General features: G+C 34.1%; 1 protein-coding gene across 1 annotated transcript in view; it reads right to left on the reverse strand.

Annotated features, from left to right (window-relative positions):
* LOC108740273 (titin-like) overlaps positions 1-16,515 on the reverse strand; it is a 178,816-nt gene that overhangs the window by 53,765 nt on the left and 108,536 nt on the right. The window contains 5 exon segments of the mRNA XM_025980141.1: positions 10,802-10,895; positions 12,979-13,159; positions 14,479-14,594; positions 14,668-15,057; positions 15,113-16,487. Coding sequence (XP_025835926.1) covers positions 10,802-10,895; positions 12,979-13,159; positions 14,479-14,594; positions 14,668-15,057; positions 15,113-16,487 — 2,156 coding nt within the window.

Here is a 16,515-nt window from a genome sequence, read left to right on the forward strand (position 1 = left end):
CTAATGGTTTACTTTTTTTTTCCATACTAGATTTCAAAAATTTATGCTTTTCCTATAAATTGAAAACAAATTTCACAATGTCGGTTTTTGGTGTAATGCTTCTAAATAAGAAAGTTGTTTGTGATCACATAAAACTTTAGTCACTGGTTGGTGATTATGCAGTTTCAGAAATAGCCTGGCTGTTTTGTAGGGCAATAAAAGCGTAAACCTGAAAGTATGGCGTTGGAGTGTAAATGTGGGCGACGAAAAAGCTACTAATTGTGACAGGACGCTAAGCGTCGCCAATGGTGATAGTGTATTTTTGGAATTTGGCCCATCTGTTACATCTACATGTCTTAAGTGGCGTTACTGCATTTCGTTTAATAACAGTTACAATTCGTACATGTCTTGTACTTTATTATTCAGTATCTAAAACAAATGCTCTAAAACGAATCCTGCTGTTTTTACAGCATGCATTTTTGGCAAATTCCGGAACAATAAGAATTTTATCTACAAGTTAACAATAAAACGATATTCAATTTCTATTCCTTCTACTTCTATACTTATTATTCGTTTTAACTAATAATGAATTTGTACTTAAAACAGAAACAAACAGATCATTTTGTAGTAGACTTATTAATTAAGCACGAAGGAGTTAGAGATAGCTCTAAATAAAATGGAATCGGTACTGAGAAAACAGTACGTACTGTATGAAAATGAATAAAAGTAAAACGAAAATTCTGGTATGCAAGGGAAGAAAAAGAAGGGAAAGAGCGAATATAAAGATAGGAGACGAAAAATTAGAAGAAGTGATTGATTTTAGGCATCTAGGAAGTCAGATAAGTCAGGACGGAAGGAGTAGTAGGGATATAAAGTAAAGGATAGCGCAGGGTCGAGTCGCCTTTAATAAAAAGAAGTCACTTCTATGCTCGCGAATGGTTAATTTAGAAATTCTAAAAAGGTTGCTGAAGGTGTATTTTTGGAACACGGCTCTGTACGGGTGCGAAACATGGACAGTGGGTACGGCGGAAAAGAAAAGGTTAGAAGCGTTCGAATTGTGGTGTTATAGGCGAATGATGAGGATACCGTGGATAGGGAGGGTTAGAAATGAAGAGGTATTAAAAAGAATAGGAGAGAACAAGACTTTATGGAAGTCAATAGGAAATAGGCGAGATAGGTTGGTAGGACACCTTCTCAGGCATAAAGGTCTAGTCAGAGACATATTAGAGGCAGAAACGGGAGTTAGGAGGGGTAAAGGTAGACCTAGATTAGATTACTGTTCATAAATATCACAAATAGATTGAATGAGTGTTTTTTTTTTAAATTTTCCTACATAATGATGCAGTGAACTATGGGAAAAGAGATGAAGAAATTTTTTATCGGGATATTGGTGGATTTTCATTAAATATTATCTGAAATGTATTAATATGTTTGAACAAATTTTACTAGAATTATCATAAGACTTTTTAACACTGGACCATAAATCTATTATTATTAAACAGTTTATTAGAATAGAATAGAGTTTTACGTTTTCCCTCGAGAAGTTTTTGAAACAATTGTCAAAAGATGGTTTTGCTTGGTTGAAAGTAGTTTTTATTTAAAAATCTGTAGACAGGAGTTTTAAAATATATTGCATGTGACACAAAACTTTGACATAATATTTATATTAGGTGTATTTACTTTAGGAGTTTATTAATTATTTTGTTAAAATAAAATATGTTTTCGAGTTTAGCAATAGCATAACATATAAACCGTTAACAAATATTTAAAACCAAATAAATTGGTATGAGTATAATGAAATTCCCTGTTGATAGTTTTCTATTTTGGAGTAATTTTCGAAATATTTATTATTAAAATTTCTAACATTATATTTCGGAATAAACGTGTTCAATGCCTCTTATTTACACCTAGGTTTGACGCAATATTTTTTACAAGTTCGGCTGAGTGGGGGCGTTCAAAGTAGATGGAATGTAATATTATTTTTAAATTTCATATCAACTATCGGGCTTGAATTTAGAAGAGCTATAAAACACTTTGACATTTGAACTACCAGAAGATTGATAATATCTTGAGACGTGAATTGTATTTATAAATGGGTAATTCTGATAAAATTAACTAATAAATTGTCTACTTTATTAGACAATTTGACTCATTAATTAGTTCTTTACTTTTTTTTCATTGCTGATTCAATTTATTCGCACCATTTAAGCTTAAGATATAAAGATGTGACCGTATTTTGTTCCAGATTAGCTTAAGCATAGATAATGATTATTCAGATTTAAGATAATAACGTTTTATACAACAGGTAAAAATTATATAATTTATCCTTCCTTTCATGCATTTTTGAATTCTACATTTCATTATTCGAAGTTATTGTTGTTTATCGAAGTGAAGGTAGATAAATACTAAGTTTTCAGTATTCTCTTCTCTAATCTTCTGTTTTCTCGGGAAATTTATTTTTGACCAACAATTTATATGTGACATTAACTTGGCTACTACTAAATTGGCATCTTTCCTACATATTAAATTTTATTTTAGGGTATTTTTTACTTAATTTGGGCGGTTTGTTTTCTATAATTACGAAATATTGCACCATTTGGTATACTACATTGAACTAACGTTAAAAATTTAAATTTCCTCCACTTGAGAAAACCACTGAAAATATAATTATAACTGAATTAATAAATAATGTGACGCCAATGCTTTTATTATTGTTTATGTTATTGTAATGGAGTTGTGCAAGAATTAAAAATCTCATTCACTTATCGCAGATAAAACCTAAAGCAAATGCACCATGCTTCAGAAGAAAATACCGCAGTTTTGGGCTTCGGTTCAATATGTAATCGTTAAAAAGAAATAATAAACAAACTGTAGTAAAATTTTAAAATAAGGGTTAATTACATATCTTTGGAAGTATTGGAGATATTGCAAAAATTCTTTCACCAACGGTTGACCCTCACCGTCTCGAACAAAAAATTGAATTTAGAAGGAAAATAAAATACAAATTTTTTTAAAAATTTTGAGATTTTCATTAACACCGAATGCGACCGCAGACATCCTATGACATTCGCACTGAGACGGGACATCCGTCTGTGAAAGAATTTTTCCGATAAGTCTTACCGTTTTCCAGCTACGAGTTTTACAGAATCAGATTTAGAAATTTTGCGCTCACGAACATGGTCGCGGATGAAAATTCATAGCTCAGGAGTTCCACGTCCCATACCTGTCAAATAGGGCTCGTTCGAAGCCCAATGGACGTGGCAAGTTTTTAACTTAAACAGTTTTGAATTCTGACATTCCTGGTGTGCGCTAGAGCCCTGCCAATTCGAGCAATTTGCACTATCGCTTTTTTACCGTTTTTCTTTTATTCCACAGAATCACAGGAAGAGAGTTTGAACCCCCTTGGGTATGACCCTGATTTTGATTAAATTGGAATACCTAATACATTTTGGAAATTAGGTACAGATGTAATGTACTATACGTACAGTAAAATTCGGTTATAACGTAGGTACTCAAAGGAAAAAGTAGGTATGTTTAACTAAGAGTTATTTAGAAAGGAATTACCTAAACACATATGCGTAAGTCGACTTTTTAACAGAAATCATTAAAAAAACGATAATACTTATTTATCGGCGGAATACAATACTGGCTATGAAATATAAAGAGATTTATGGATAGAAAGTATCATCGCATATTATTGTACTAATTATTCTTTGTGTTTTTAATACATTAAAGAAATTTAAATGGAGAACAAAAGTATCGCTTGCAATGTAGGTACGTACGCAGGCATTTTTTTTAATACATATCGTTTATTTTGAAAATTGAAGCAGTCATACACATGCAGGTGTAATATTTTCTCCTTGCATAGTGGGTTTTTTGAAAAGAAATCGAGAACGAGTATTTTTGGAAAGATCACAGCTAGTGACTCAACGGCTGCTGAATGTTCAAAACAGCTCAGGTTTGCTAAATTTACAAACCCTCCATCGCTTTTTGAATTTATAAATAGGCATATACTAAAATCAGTCACGATAAAAAATTTAAGGTAGGTATAATAAGTATTATTTCAAACCAAACCGAACAAATATAATCTGATGATAAATTTTCTTAAAATAGATCAATGGTGGAGTAAGGTAAGGAGTAGGTACCTAATTCACAATATTATCCAGAACAGTTAATTATTAGGTGTACTACAGTTCATGTTTAATATTATCGGGAAATAGAGTACGTGATAAAAAGGGTAATGGGCGGGATTCGAAGTGGGCCCGTTGATGATCTATCATAATGTCATCCATTCAATAGAGATGGAACATCCGCCTGTGAAAGAATTTTTCTGATAAGTCTTACCGTTTTCCAGCTACGACTTTTACAGTATCAGATTTAGAAATTTTGCGCTCACGAACATGGTCGCGCTTGAAAATTCATAGCTCAGGAGTTCCACATCCCATACCTGCCAAATAGGGCTCGTTCGAAGCCCAATGGACGTGGCAAGTTTTTAACTTGAAACAGTTTTGAATTCTGACATTCCGAGTGCGCGCTAGAGCCCTGCCAATTCGAGCAATTTGCACTATCGTTTTTTTAGCGTTTTTGTGAGGCCACAAAATGGCTCCCATTATCGGATTGAATTGTTCGATTTCCATGGAACTATTATCAAAATTTTCTATAGATACAGTGCATTGTCTATAGTCTAAAAACGCCCATCTAGTAGATTTCTTTTCAGAGTTATAGCTGTTGAAAGTTTTGGCCTGGTGTTATTTTTGAAATCGACAATTAAAAGTTCGGGGGCACATATTATCTCGCAAAGTATTAGAGATATCGCAAAAAATCTTTCACCAACGGTTGATCCTCACCGTCGCGAACAGAAAAAATTGAATTTCGAAGGAAAATAAAATACAAAATGTTTTAAAGATTTTGAAATTTTTCATCAACATCGAATGCGTCCTATGACGTTCGCACTGAGACGGGATATCCGTCTGTGAAGGAATTTTTCCGATAAGTCTTACTGTTTTCCAACTACAGCTTTTACAGAGTCAAATTTAGAAATATCGGGAAATAAAATACGTGATAAAAAGGGTAATGGGCGGGATTCGAAGTGGGCCCGTTGAAGGTCTATCATAATGTCATCCACTCAATAGAGGCGCAAAGAATTAATTTTAACAGATATAAGAGGCATTTATATGATATTATGAAAATTAAGTCTGATTTCGTTCATAGGTAGTTAATAAAGTAGTGGAATAGTCATCTTTTGTATAATTATAATAAATTTTTAACCGTGAATATTCATATTTTTCAATTGATGCATTTGGATTATTTTGGGTTCACTTGGGATGTATCTTTCAACTGGACTATCCGAATTTATGACATCCCGCCGGGAATCGAACCCGGGAGGTAGTTTGTAGTGGGTAAATAAAAAATCGAAAAAATGATTTCAAATTAACTCTCCGAATTTTGTGGGAAGTCATCTTCTGACTTGCTGACCCCCATAAGTATGAGTTTATACTTCCTCACTACTATCTATACTAATACGTAACAAAACGTTTACAAAACAAACATTATCTAAAAGTTTAATTCTCTCTAGTAACTAGTTTGGGTGTTGGCACGTTCACTGCGATGGTTAAATTTGACCTTATATTAATATAAAACTGCCCTGAAATGATTAAAAAATAATGCTGGGACTGCGGTATTTCAAATGGCTAAAATGTCACATTTCTATCCTGCATGTAAGTTATGGAATAACTATATTTTCCAATTTTATACAAAATTGTACGGATCGACTTTCAATATGCTCTAGCACAGTATAGTACGGACGATCAAAATTGGCAATTTCGCAATAAATTAAAATTAGAAAGAGGAGACTGTGGTAAATATTAATTAAAAATTAAAAGGAACACTCACCCCTAAGTACCTCAAATAATTTTATTTGAGCGGACACGTGTTTCGTCCACTTCATACGTGGGCATTATCAATGCGAGACTGTCGCTCAAATTAAATTATTTGTGGTAATTAGGGGTGAGTATTCCTTTTAATTTATTTTAATTAATCACAATAAATTATCTGTGAGAATGGACGTATTTTCCTTTTTATTTCCACTTGAGACTGTAGTCATTTGTTACATTTAAATACGCCCTTGTTAAGTTAGGAAATGCTTCATGAGTAGTACAGACAAAATGAAAAGAGATAACCGAATAATAGTGAGCGCTGCAGCGGTTAGAGGTTGTTTAGGTACGCAAATGATTAGGATCGGCTTTACAACTTCGTGGTTGGAATTATATCTTTAAAGAAGCATCTTTGCTTTCCTAAATTCATCAGAATGTTGAACTTTCTTTAAAGTCCGATGTTGGCAACATATTCAAATTTTGCTTGTCTGCATCCCTTTCTGTTACACATCAATTGGTGTAATGTTATTCCTTTTTCTTTATTAGTGACCGCTGCAATTTCTATCTGACATCTCTTTCCTGTGTTTATGATATTTCCTACAACGTCTGTCGTGAAGTGTAACGTTTGACTCCCTAAAATAATAATAAAAAAATTTTAAATTACTACAATCGGAACAATTTGTACCTATATAGATGTGTCTGGATATATTTTTAACGGGCGGCCTGATTTCGCATCCTACTGATATAGTTCCTTTGTTTTACTTTTATCCTGTTTTAAGGGAAACAAACACGTCTTTGATGTAGCATCTTTCAAATGTTAGAAATATCATGATATATATTTAATTTCCTTCCTCTTATACTAATAAAAAATACCGAAAAATCCTGGACATCCATCAATAATTGAACCTGGCAATTAAGATGTATNAATCGGAACAATTTGTACCTATATAGATGTGTCTGGATATATTTTTAACGGGCGGCCTGATTTCGCATCCTACTGATATAGTTCCTTTGTTTTACTTTTATCCTGTTTTAAGGGAAACAAACACGTCTTTGATGTAGCATCTTTCAAATGTTAGAAATATCATGATATATATTTAATTTCCTTCCTCTTATACTAATAAAAAATACCGAAAAATCCTGGACATCCATCAATAATTGAACCTGGCAATTAAGATGTATATCATAGACAGACAGAAGCATAGGTGAAGAAGATAGAAATAAAACTGTTTTTTTAATGGAGTTATAAAAACAAAATTGCAGGTTAAAAAAGATAAGAAAATTGCGTGCTGTAGAAAAGAAAATTTCGTTTATAAAACAAAAACAACATGACTGTTGTACGTAATTAAAAATGGTTTTTATAGGCTTCCTCAGTATAACGTTTTACTATCTATTCTTATAATGCTTGCATCTTCTTTCGTTTGTTGTATACAAGCGATACTATGCGATTCGAAATAGTATTTGTAACCAAGTGAGGCAGTGATATAAATAAAACCACATTAATAACGAGGAAGCTTGATAGTTCAAGTAGATCTCGAATCGCTTTCATATTTGTAAAAGTTCTGGTCTAATTCTGACTATAGATAGGTATAAATCTATGAGAAGAGCGCCACATTCGCAAAGAGGGCGTATACAGCCCCTTTATTCGACCACAAATTTGAAGGAACAGCTCGTTTTCGCCAATATCAATCTAAAAATTGTTTTTCGTCTTTCTATCTGTTTGTTATCTAAATAGTATCCATTTGTCGCTTATGCAGTACTCTTTTGTTTTATGTTAATATACATCATCACAATCATTATTATCATTATCATTATAGGGTCGTCACGCATCTCCACACTTTCTTAATGTCTTCAGCTAACCTTATATGTATTTAAAACTTACAATACTCCACATCCATAACAGTAATCTAATCTAATTTAATCTTAGTCTGCCTTTGTACCTATTTACACTTATTTCTGCTTTTAATATGTCTCTAAATAACCCTTCATGTTTCAGAAGGTGACCTATAATCGTATCTCTTCTTTTGCTTATTGACTTCCATAGCGCCTTTTGTTCTTCTCCTACTAGTGGCTCACATAATAAGATTTCTTGATTTGCTTGAGATCGTGAAACATTTTAATAGCTAAGTATAATTAATAACTTGTTGTAGTTGTAGTTTCGTAATAATTTATTATCCACTGTACAACGTTAAGTGCATGTTAAAATGAATGCTTTTTATGGTAAACAAATCATTTTTGAACCGTATGATTTATCCGTATTTTGTGAAACACATTACTTGGATCTATTTTTAAAATCCCCTTGGGCAATTTTCCATCAATTTTAAGTGGGCGAGTTCCCGGTTTAATTGTTTTTCTTAAGATTTTATTACACGAAACATTTGGTGTAAGCAATTTCGACTAATCGTTTTAGCCGGAACAAATGTTCATATATTTGTGAAAACATTGTTTCAAATCATTGTCTGATTAAATATAAAACAAAAAGAAGTGGAAAATCATATTACCAATCAAAAAACAAAAGAGCGTGCGGTTTTTTACTTACTTAATTTCATATGCTAAGAAAATATTTATGGTTTATATGTATTGATGACTATTGCACAATGCTTTCATGGTTTGTTTATTGGCCAATCAAAAAAATTGAAACTTAGTCGGAGCTACCTATGTAAGTAATAATACAGATGGGACTACCTCAGCAATTATTTCGATTCAACTGAAAATAATCAATTAACAATCGGCTAATCTAATGATTTATTTAGCTCCAGTAGCAAGTATATATTTACTACTTGTCTGCAAGGTAGGGATGTAATTCGCATTTTTGGAATATCTATCTACATTGTACAAAAAATTTGTATCAACCTTAAGTCAAAGTAGTTGTTAAGCTAATGAGATAATCTTTATGTATAAGTTTGATTAATATATTTTCACGTGGCATTAATAATTATTAATAATAATCAAAGTCCGATCAGATTATAAAGTCGGCGAACAGAAGACTGTTGACTGTTATAATTCTTAGCTACGCTGCCAAAATTTATTATTATTAATGCTATTGGAAAAATGTATTAATAAAGCTTTTACATTACCGAGTCTTTTCAAAAAATAAATTACACACCCATTTTGCTCGGCCAGCTTATTAGAAAATCATAACAATTTTTCACGAACTGTAACGTATAAAAAATAGAAGGAGGAGACTGTGGTAAATATTAATTAAAAATTAAAAAGGAATACTCACCCCTAATTACTACAAATAANCATTCAAATTGAGTTTGGTCATTTTTATTATAATATTTTGTATGTAAAATTTAAAAATATAATATACATAGACGCTAATCTGTAAAATTCGGAATTGTCAAATACGGTCAAGTAAATAGGAAACCAACGCTATCGATTGGATTATCAAATCAATAAATATGGTTTTGCGGTTAGCATATGAATATCGATTTGATATTGTCTTCCAGATCGTTTTGTTGAGGTGGTCCATGTACTTTTGCTATTCCAAACATTGAGTCGTGACTCAAGCCACCACTGAAGAAGCCGGCGAAACGTTTGGAACAGCAAAATTTCATGGTTCAAGGTAGAACAGCTCGGATGATAACATCTAATCGATCTACGTCGGTCGTGAAAGCGCAATAATAAGAACTACGTTTGCTGTAGTAATAAATCTACTCACTATCTAGAACTACGATTCTACAATTTATTACTAATTCAACAAATAATTAAGTACGTATTAGTTGTGGTTAATGAATTAAAAATTCTAGTACATACGTTAGTAGAGTTAGTGTACTTACTTTGCAGGTTATTCCCATTAAACAATGTCCCACTATTATCCACTATCATTCACTGTAATACTCATGTGTCGACAAAAAAATAAGAAAGTGCAGTTGCAAGAAAGCTTTTAACTTTATTATTATTCGTTTTATCATAACAATCACAAAAATGAGAGGGTGTATACATAGAAAATAATAACGTAGGCATGAACTTAATAATCAAATCACACACGTAAATGAATAATGAGAATAATCCATAAAAAAACAATGTTACAATGAATCAATTAATAATCAACTTTAGAAAATAGTCCAAGATATTAAAAACCGAATGGGTACATTCTTAATATTATGGGATCGGTAGGTATAATATCTATATGTATGTAAATATATTTACGACAAGGCACATGCGGTACAACATATAAATAAAGACTAGAATTGTAACGGTTTCGTTAGACAAGGGGCAAAAACGTATCATACAAATGGCAAGTAGTAGTAAAGTTCGTAAATAGGCAGTGGCAATAGATAATTGTTGGCAGATTAACCCTATACCCTTATTTAACAGAGTTCAAAATTTTATTCCAGAAAGAAAAGAAGAAATATAAATACATGTGAGGTTATAGGTACTTCTATGTAAAGTTATTTATATATTTATTGACCATTATTTACATAATGTAGTTTTTGAAACGTATTCGGTTACGTATTTGAATAATGTCATGGTGGAGTACGAACAGTGGCGACTGCCAAAACTATAGCACTATATGCTCGAACTAAACAAGTGCTCGATAACACGCAGTCACTCTGAGCTAATATTTTACCCATAACTCGCCAAAAGGAGCATAATTTCAAAAAGTTTATAAATTTCATGATTGTATACGTGTAACCAATACAAAATTAGAAAATTTATTAACAAATGGATTAACTTTACGGCAAAAGTTATGAGCTTCCACTAGTAATAAATTAATTTAAGATTAATATACGGGTTCTTTTTAATGTTGCCTTTTTATGAAAATAAGTTGCTGGAAGGGTATAAAGTTAATCAAATAAGTAAGATGTTGACCGAGATATCCTTAACCCAATAAGCTAACAGCTCGAAAGTGGTGCAAGCAATATACAAATAATATATATATATATTTTACACGTTAAGTTTAGAGTAAAAGGGGGTCAGTTCCTCCACCTTGTTAAATGTACTGTGAACGCCTCTCACCTGGAACTTGTAGGGTCGCAGACGTGCTAACAGCTCCCACAGGATTCGTTGCAGTGCAGCTATAAGTACCAGCGTCATCTGAAAAAGTCAATCCTAATAAATGATCATGTCGATTAGATGTGAAGGTAGTATTGTTTCAGGTCGTAAAAGGGTTCTACAAATATTTTTCTAAACAACACCCCAACGGCAAATTTTAGCTTTATGCGTTCAACAGTTAGGTATGTGTACCCCTATGTTTACTGATTCTTTCCCAAATGTCATCACTCCCGGACATTAATGATATTCCTATTTAGAATCCTGTAACTGCAGGTGGTTCACTGCTTTCAAAGTTATTGCGTTATACCTAAACTTTCGGATAACTTTTGTAAAGAGCAGTAAGCTTTTGATGAACAATTTACCTTATTTAGGCCCTTGCCAAACATATGAGGTACTGAAATTAATACGAAATAACAGTAGATGGCGATATATAGCTTGTATCTTAATATTTTGTATTCATTTAAATTAAACCCCACCAAGGATGCAAAAAATTGGAGATCACGCATTCACATAAGCTTTATCATCTACTGTTAGTGGGTATTGAGGCACTTGGCGATCTTAAGTCGTACAATTCTCTATTAAAATTGTATTTTTATAAATTCGCGGATCATATTCACGAAGGGGATTCAATGCTCAAAGTTTTGAAATACGGTATTATGTAAAAAATTGCAAATCCATGAAGGTTAACATTTACAGAAGTTATTGTTAACGTGAAATTCGAAAGCACCTCCTGGTAAAGCAACTGTTAATTACAACAGATAGTGTTGATTGGCGTCTAATGATGCATTGTAAGCTAATTATAGCAAACGCTTGGCTTAAGTTATGTAACATTCGTGGTATTTGGCAGGGTTAATTGTTGATTTATAGTGGTTGTGTAGTTCTGTCAAATCATTAAAATTACATAAATAAACACGTATTCGGTTACAACGATTCTAGTCCTCCTTCTGCTATTTAGTTTGGCAGTCAATAACATTTGGTTTATGAAATATTCCAACAGAGGCAGTATTTCGCCACCTAGTGGGTATTTTCTGCTACTAAAGTATTTCTTGGGTTAAAAAATAAATGATAAACACACGTAAATCAATTAATACAAACGTATAATTTTGGATCGCAATTTCGATCTCTTTAGATCTCATCATGGCGCTTTGGGCAGTAAATTAGTGACCGAGCCGGAGAAGGCCCTAAAGAGCAAGTTTATGTAATATCGCAATAGAGGCAGTATACTGCGATCTTTTGGGTATTTGGTGCTACTGGAGTATTTCATGAAAGTTTTGACTAAGAATTTAAACTCAAATTTGCTTTACTACCAAAATATTAGTAAACAATTCTTAATTTATGATTTCTTTTATGTTTAGGTCAATATTTTTTGCATAAATTGTTTTTATTTTCGGTTTAATTCTCCGTTGAGACGTAAATTTTATACTAGAAATACTTTTGATTTGGGGATATGCCAAAATGAGATTTGAATTGAAAGATTTCTTATGCAATTTTGGCAGGAATAGCTATCATAAATATACCTAGCGCATTTGATTCCAAAATACTCTGCCAACCAAAAATGGCAAATTTCAAGCAATATAAAAAGTGTTTTAATTTGTCTAATAATTTGTCGTACATTTACTGTAACAGCTAATAAGAAATTTTATTTCCTCAGATACATTTAGTTTAAAACTTTGTTCGGTATAGTTTTTGTAAAACGTGCTAAAAACGAAAAGTCAGATAAGATGGACGAAATGGAGGCAAAAATGAAGTGAAAGACTGTCTGTATGCCTAAATGATTTAAGGAACCCACAGAAAAACTTGGACTAGGCTAGATGGACCTGGAATCGGACTAATATCTAAGGAATTGTCTGATCATATATATCACGGTGAAATTTGTGAAAATATGCACAGAAACTTATGTATGAAATACCATCAGGGCAGTTGGGTGACACTAAATAAAACACTTTTCGGATGTGTTCGAACTCCAACACTCCCCCCCATCCCGCGTTGACGACTGGACTCCCTTTTTGTGTTGTTTAGTCTACACCGCTATAGAGTTCCCAGTGTTGCAGATAATATACATGCTTTTTTTCAACTTTACTAATCATATCGTTAAGAATTAATACATTTTTTATCATATTCATACCTGGATAAGCCTGTGGTATAGTAAGTCGACATACTCCATTCCGAAAGAAGAGCTGGTGATTGGGAGTATTAGAAATAACCATTCCATCTTTTGACCATAGCACAGTTGGAGTCGTTTCAGATTGAACTATGCATTCAAATCTTGCTGGTTGGCCCTTCACCACGGCAATGTCACGTAGTGGCTGTAAATAAAGCAAAGTTATTACGTATTTTAGAATAAAAGGATGTATACTTGTATATGTTAGAGCCATTACGAATAATTCGCTACTTTCAATTCCAAATCAGCAAATTAATCGTTCAGCAGGATCGTTATATACTGTAGGTATTTTTCTTTAGAATAGTTAATCTTCTGAAGCAAAATTTATAACTAACGAGTTTAGTCAAAATCGCTCTTATCGTGCAGGCCATACGATTTATGACAAAGCTTCAATATAATTGTTTCATTTCAATTAATTATACCTCTCAAATACCGATTCATGTTTTGCGCGGTGCAACGTTTGGATCGACTACGTATGCGCGGTGCAACGGTTTGTCGAGTTGACCGAGTCCGCCGTCTCTTGGCTTTTGTGGGCGCATTCGTGGGCTTTCCGAGCTGTACGGTGTTCGTAAAAAGAATAAGACATATGTATACAATTTCGGCATGATAAAAGAGTATAGACTTATATAGCTTTTAACTGTCTGTTTTCTTAGCATCCCCTAGTGAAATTTCATAAACTATTTCTAGAAAGAAAGAGAAAGTGGAAATTTCCCAAACACAGCATTTTTGTAGTTCTTCTGTGTTTCTGTTTGATTCATATATATTTAGTGACCTTTGACCTGAATTGGACTTTACTTTGGTGAGGTTATCTCCAGTCTCTCAGAGTCTTTCAGCGTCTCTGGGAGCGACTCCCACAGTCGTTCACAGTCTCTCAGTTATTGCTTAGGCGTTTTAATGGATCTCTCACAGTCTCTGTATGAGAGACTCGAACGATAAAATTGATAATTCAGAGATTCGAGTCTCTCACAGAGTGACTGAATGAATGAAACTTAAAGAGTAAAAGACTTGAGTCTCTCGTTGAAAGACTGGGATCTCTGAAATATGTTGAACTTAGAAAATTTTAACCATGTCCATCGAGACACCACTTATTGAGAGATTCGAGTCTCTCCTTCAGAGACTGGATACGGAATGAGGATCTCTCTATGAGCGACTCGAGTCTCTCGTTCAGAGACGCTAAACAGTTTTTTTGACAGTCTCTCTCAGCGACATCAGAGAGAATCGATGAGAGACGGAGACTAGAGTCTCGCTTTCAGAGACTCCGAGAGACTGAACATTTTTATCTCGGGGAATTAGTTTCTTTAATTACACCACCGCATTTAAAACTTTAATACATGTATTCGTTTGAGGTTATAATAAACAATTAACAATCCAACTATTCATTGCAGAATTGAAAGTAGCGATTTAATTTAATAAGCTGCTACATATGGATATATTTCGACAATAAATAACAATTTATTTAAATACCGTAATGAATAATGGTGCTCTTTGAGCTTGCATATTCTTCTTCGTAGAATAACTGGCAGAAGTACTACCTGGTGTACTTGTTCCAGGTGTACTAGTTGGAGTTTCCACTCCTCGTCCTATAATTAGAAAACACGTTGGAGTATAAATATTTTTTCGTTTTTAATTTGTTATATATATATAACTACGTACCAGATCCATATTGATTAAATGCCGGAGAAGTGCTAGGAAGGCTTGGCGAAAGAGATACAGGACTAGCTGAGGATTGTTCCCAACGATTTCCGATTCCCTTTTTTCTTCCGTCACTCTCGTATTCGGACATTTCACTTTCCGATGTTGGTTCCCATCTGACCGTTTTAGTGGGAACGGTGAGTTTATTGGGGGGCGCACCCTGGGACTTTGTGGTTTCATGGTAAACGGGCATTTCAATATCGCGACTTCTCTTAGGGGGTTCTATTATTGTCTTTTTAGGAACAGGTATTTCCCCACTTTTACCCTCACCGGGAAGAATAATTCCAAACTCATAACCAAAATCGTACTTGAAATAGATTAACCCAGTGTCAGGATCGACATGTTTAGTACCTAAAAATGGACATTGTACAAATAGGGATTTAACGTAATCACTTACTCTGACTACCATATTGTGCTGCACGAGAGTCTTCCCGATAAACTTGTGCGTCCGTTTCGCCATTTCTTTTGTCAGTTGTTGAAGAAGTTTTCTTCTTACTAATATCGCTCATGATATCAGACACGAAGTTTTGTGTTTTGGATTTAAACGAATGCGTCATATCTTCCATATGTTTTGAGGCCAACTTAGTCGCTTCTGATTTTGCTATTTTTTCAGGCATGTATCCATATTCCGGTCGAGGTCCGGGTTGATATACTAATTCTTTGGAAGATTCTGATTGTTTCGAAGATTGATTTCTGGAAGATTCTTCTTTTGACATTTTGTGGTAGTACGATGATTGACTACTTTCTTGTCTGCTGCTACTTTTAGTTTCTACTGAAGACGAATATTCGTTTCCGGCTCCTGAAAGACTCAAGGACCTGGTTGGTTGAGGTGGCTTTACTTTTCTATAACGGGGTTCTTCATTATCACTTTCTGATGGTACCCAAAGCGGCCTTATTTTCGCTGTTTCAACTTCGCTTTCGTAGTCACTTTCTCTAAACTCTCCAGGAATGAATTTTTTGGGCCTGGTTGGCGGAGGAGCACTTCGTCTTCTTTCAGACGTGTATTGAGATAAAGAGGAAGAATCTTGCTTTCCGAAAGTTATAACCTTCCTTGTTTGTTGTAAACTTACAGTTCGTTGACTGTTTTCTGTGGATTCTTTAAAGTGCATTACGTTCGATGTTTCAGTTTGTACAGCATTGTGATACGGTGTGCTTGTTGTTGATTTATAGTACTGGGTTGCCTGTGGTCCTGGAGCAAAACCTATTTCTGGTGGAGTGCCTGGTTGAAGACATATCTCTCGCTCAGGTGCTGCAGGTGTAGCGATGATCACGTCTGCAATTGGTTGTGGTTTTGCCGCGACAGGTTTTGGTTTATGAACTACTTGTTTCTTCTCTTCATGCTTCATGAATTTATCAACTTTAAGAGTTGGTGCCGGTTTTTCAATGGGTTCGAATTTGGGTCTGGGAGGGCCGGTGATCTGAGGTGGATTGTCAAATTCCGTTGGTGGAGTTGGTGTTCTCCTACCAGTTGACGCCTGCGAATGACGTCCGCTGGGTGTAAGTATGGGTCTGACTGGCTTATACGTTTTTTCGACTGAGGTGTCTTGAGGAGTCCAAACTGGTGGGATTTTTTTACCGTCGTAGTCACTCTCGTAATCGCTCTCGCGGAATTCGCCTTTTACAAACTTTGAAGGACTAGGCGGAGGAGGGCCACGCATTTTTTTGGGTTTAGAACACTCTGTTTGATAGTTGTACGATTCTCTTGTCTCGCTTCTGTCCTGCTTTTCGGTAACAGTTTCGGTCGTTGAAATATTCGTTATTATGGGGGTCGAAACTAATTCCTAAAACATCAGGTTGATCATGAGTAAT

The sequence above is a fragment of the Agrilus planipennis genome, unplaced genomic scaffold (assembly GCF_000699045.2).
Source record: "Agrilus planipennis isolate EAB-ADULT unplaced genomic scaffold, Apla_2.0 scaffold188, whole genome shotgun sequence".
Classification (NCBI taxonomy): Eukaryota; Metazoa; Arthropoda; class Insecta; order Coleoptera; family Buprestidae; genus Agrilus; species Agrilus planipennis.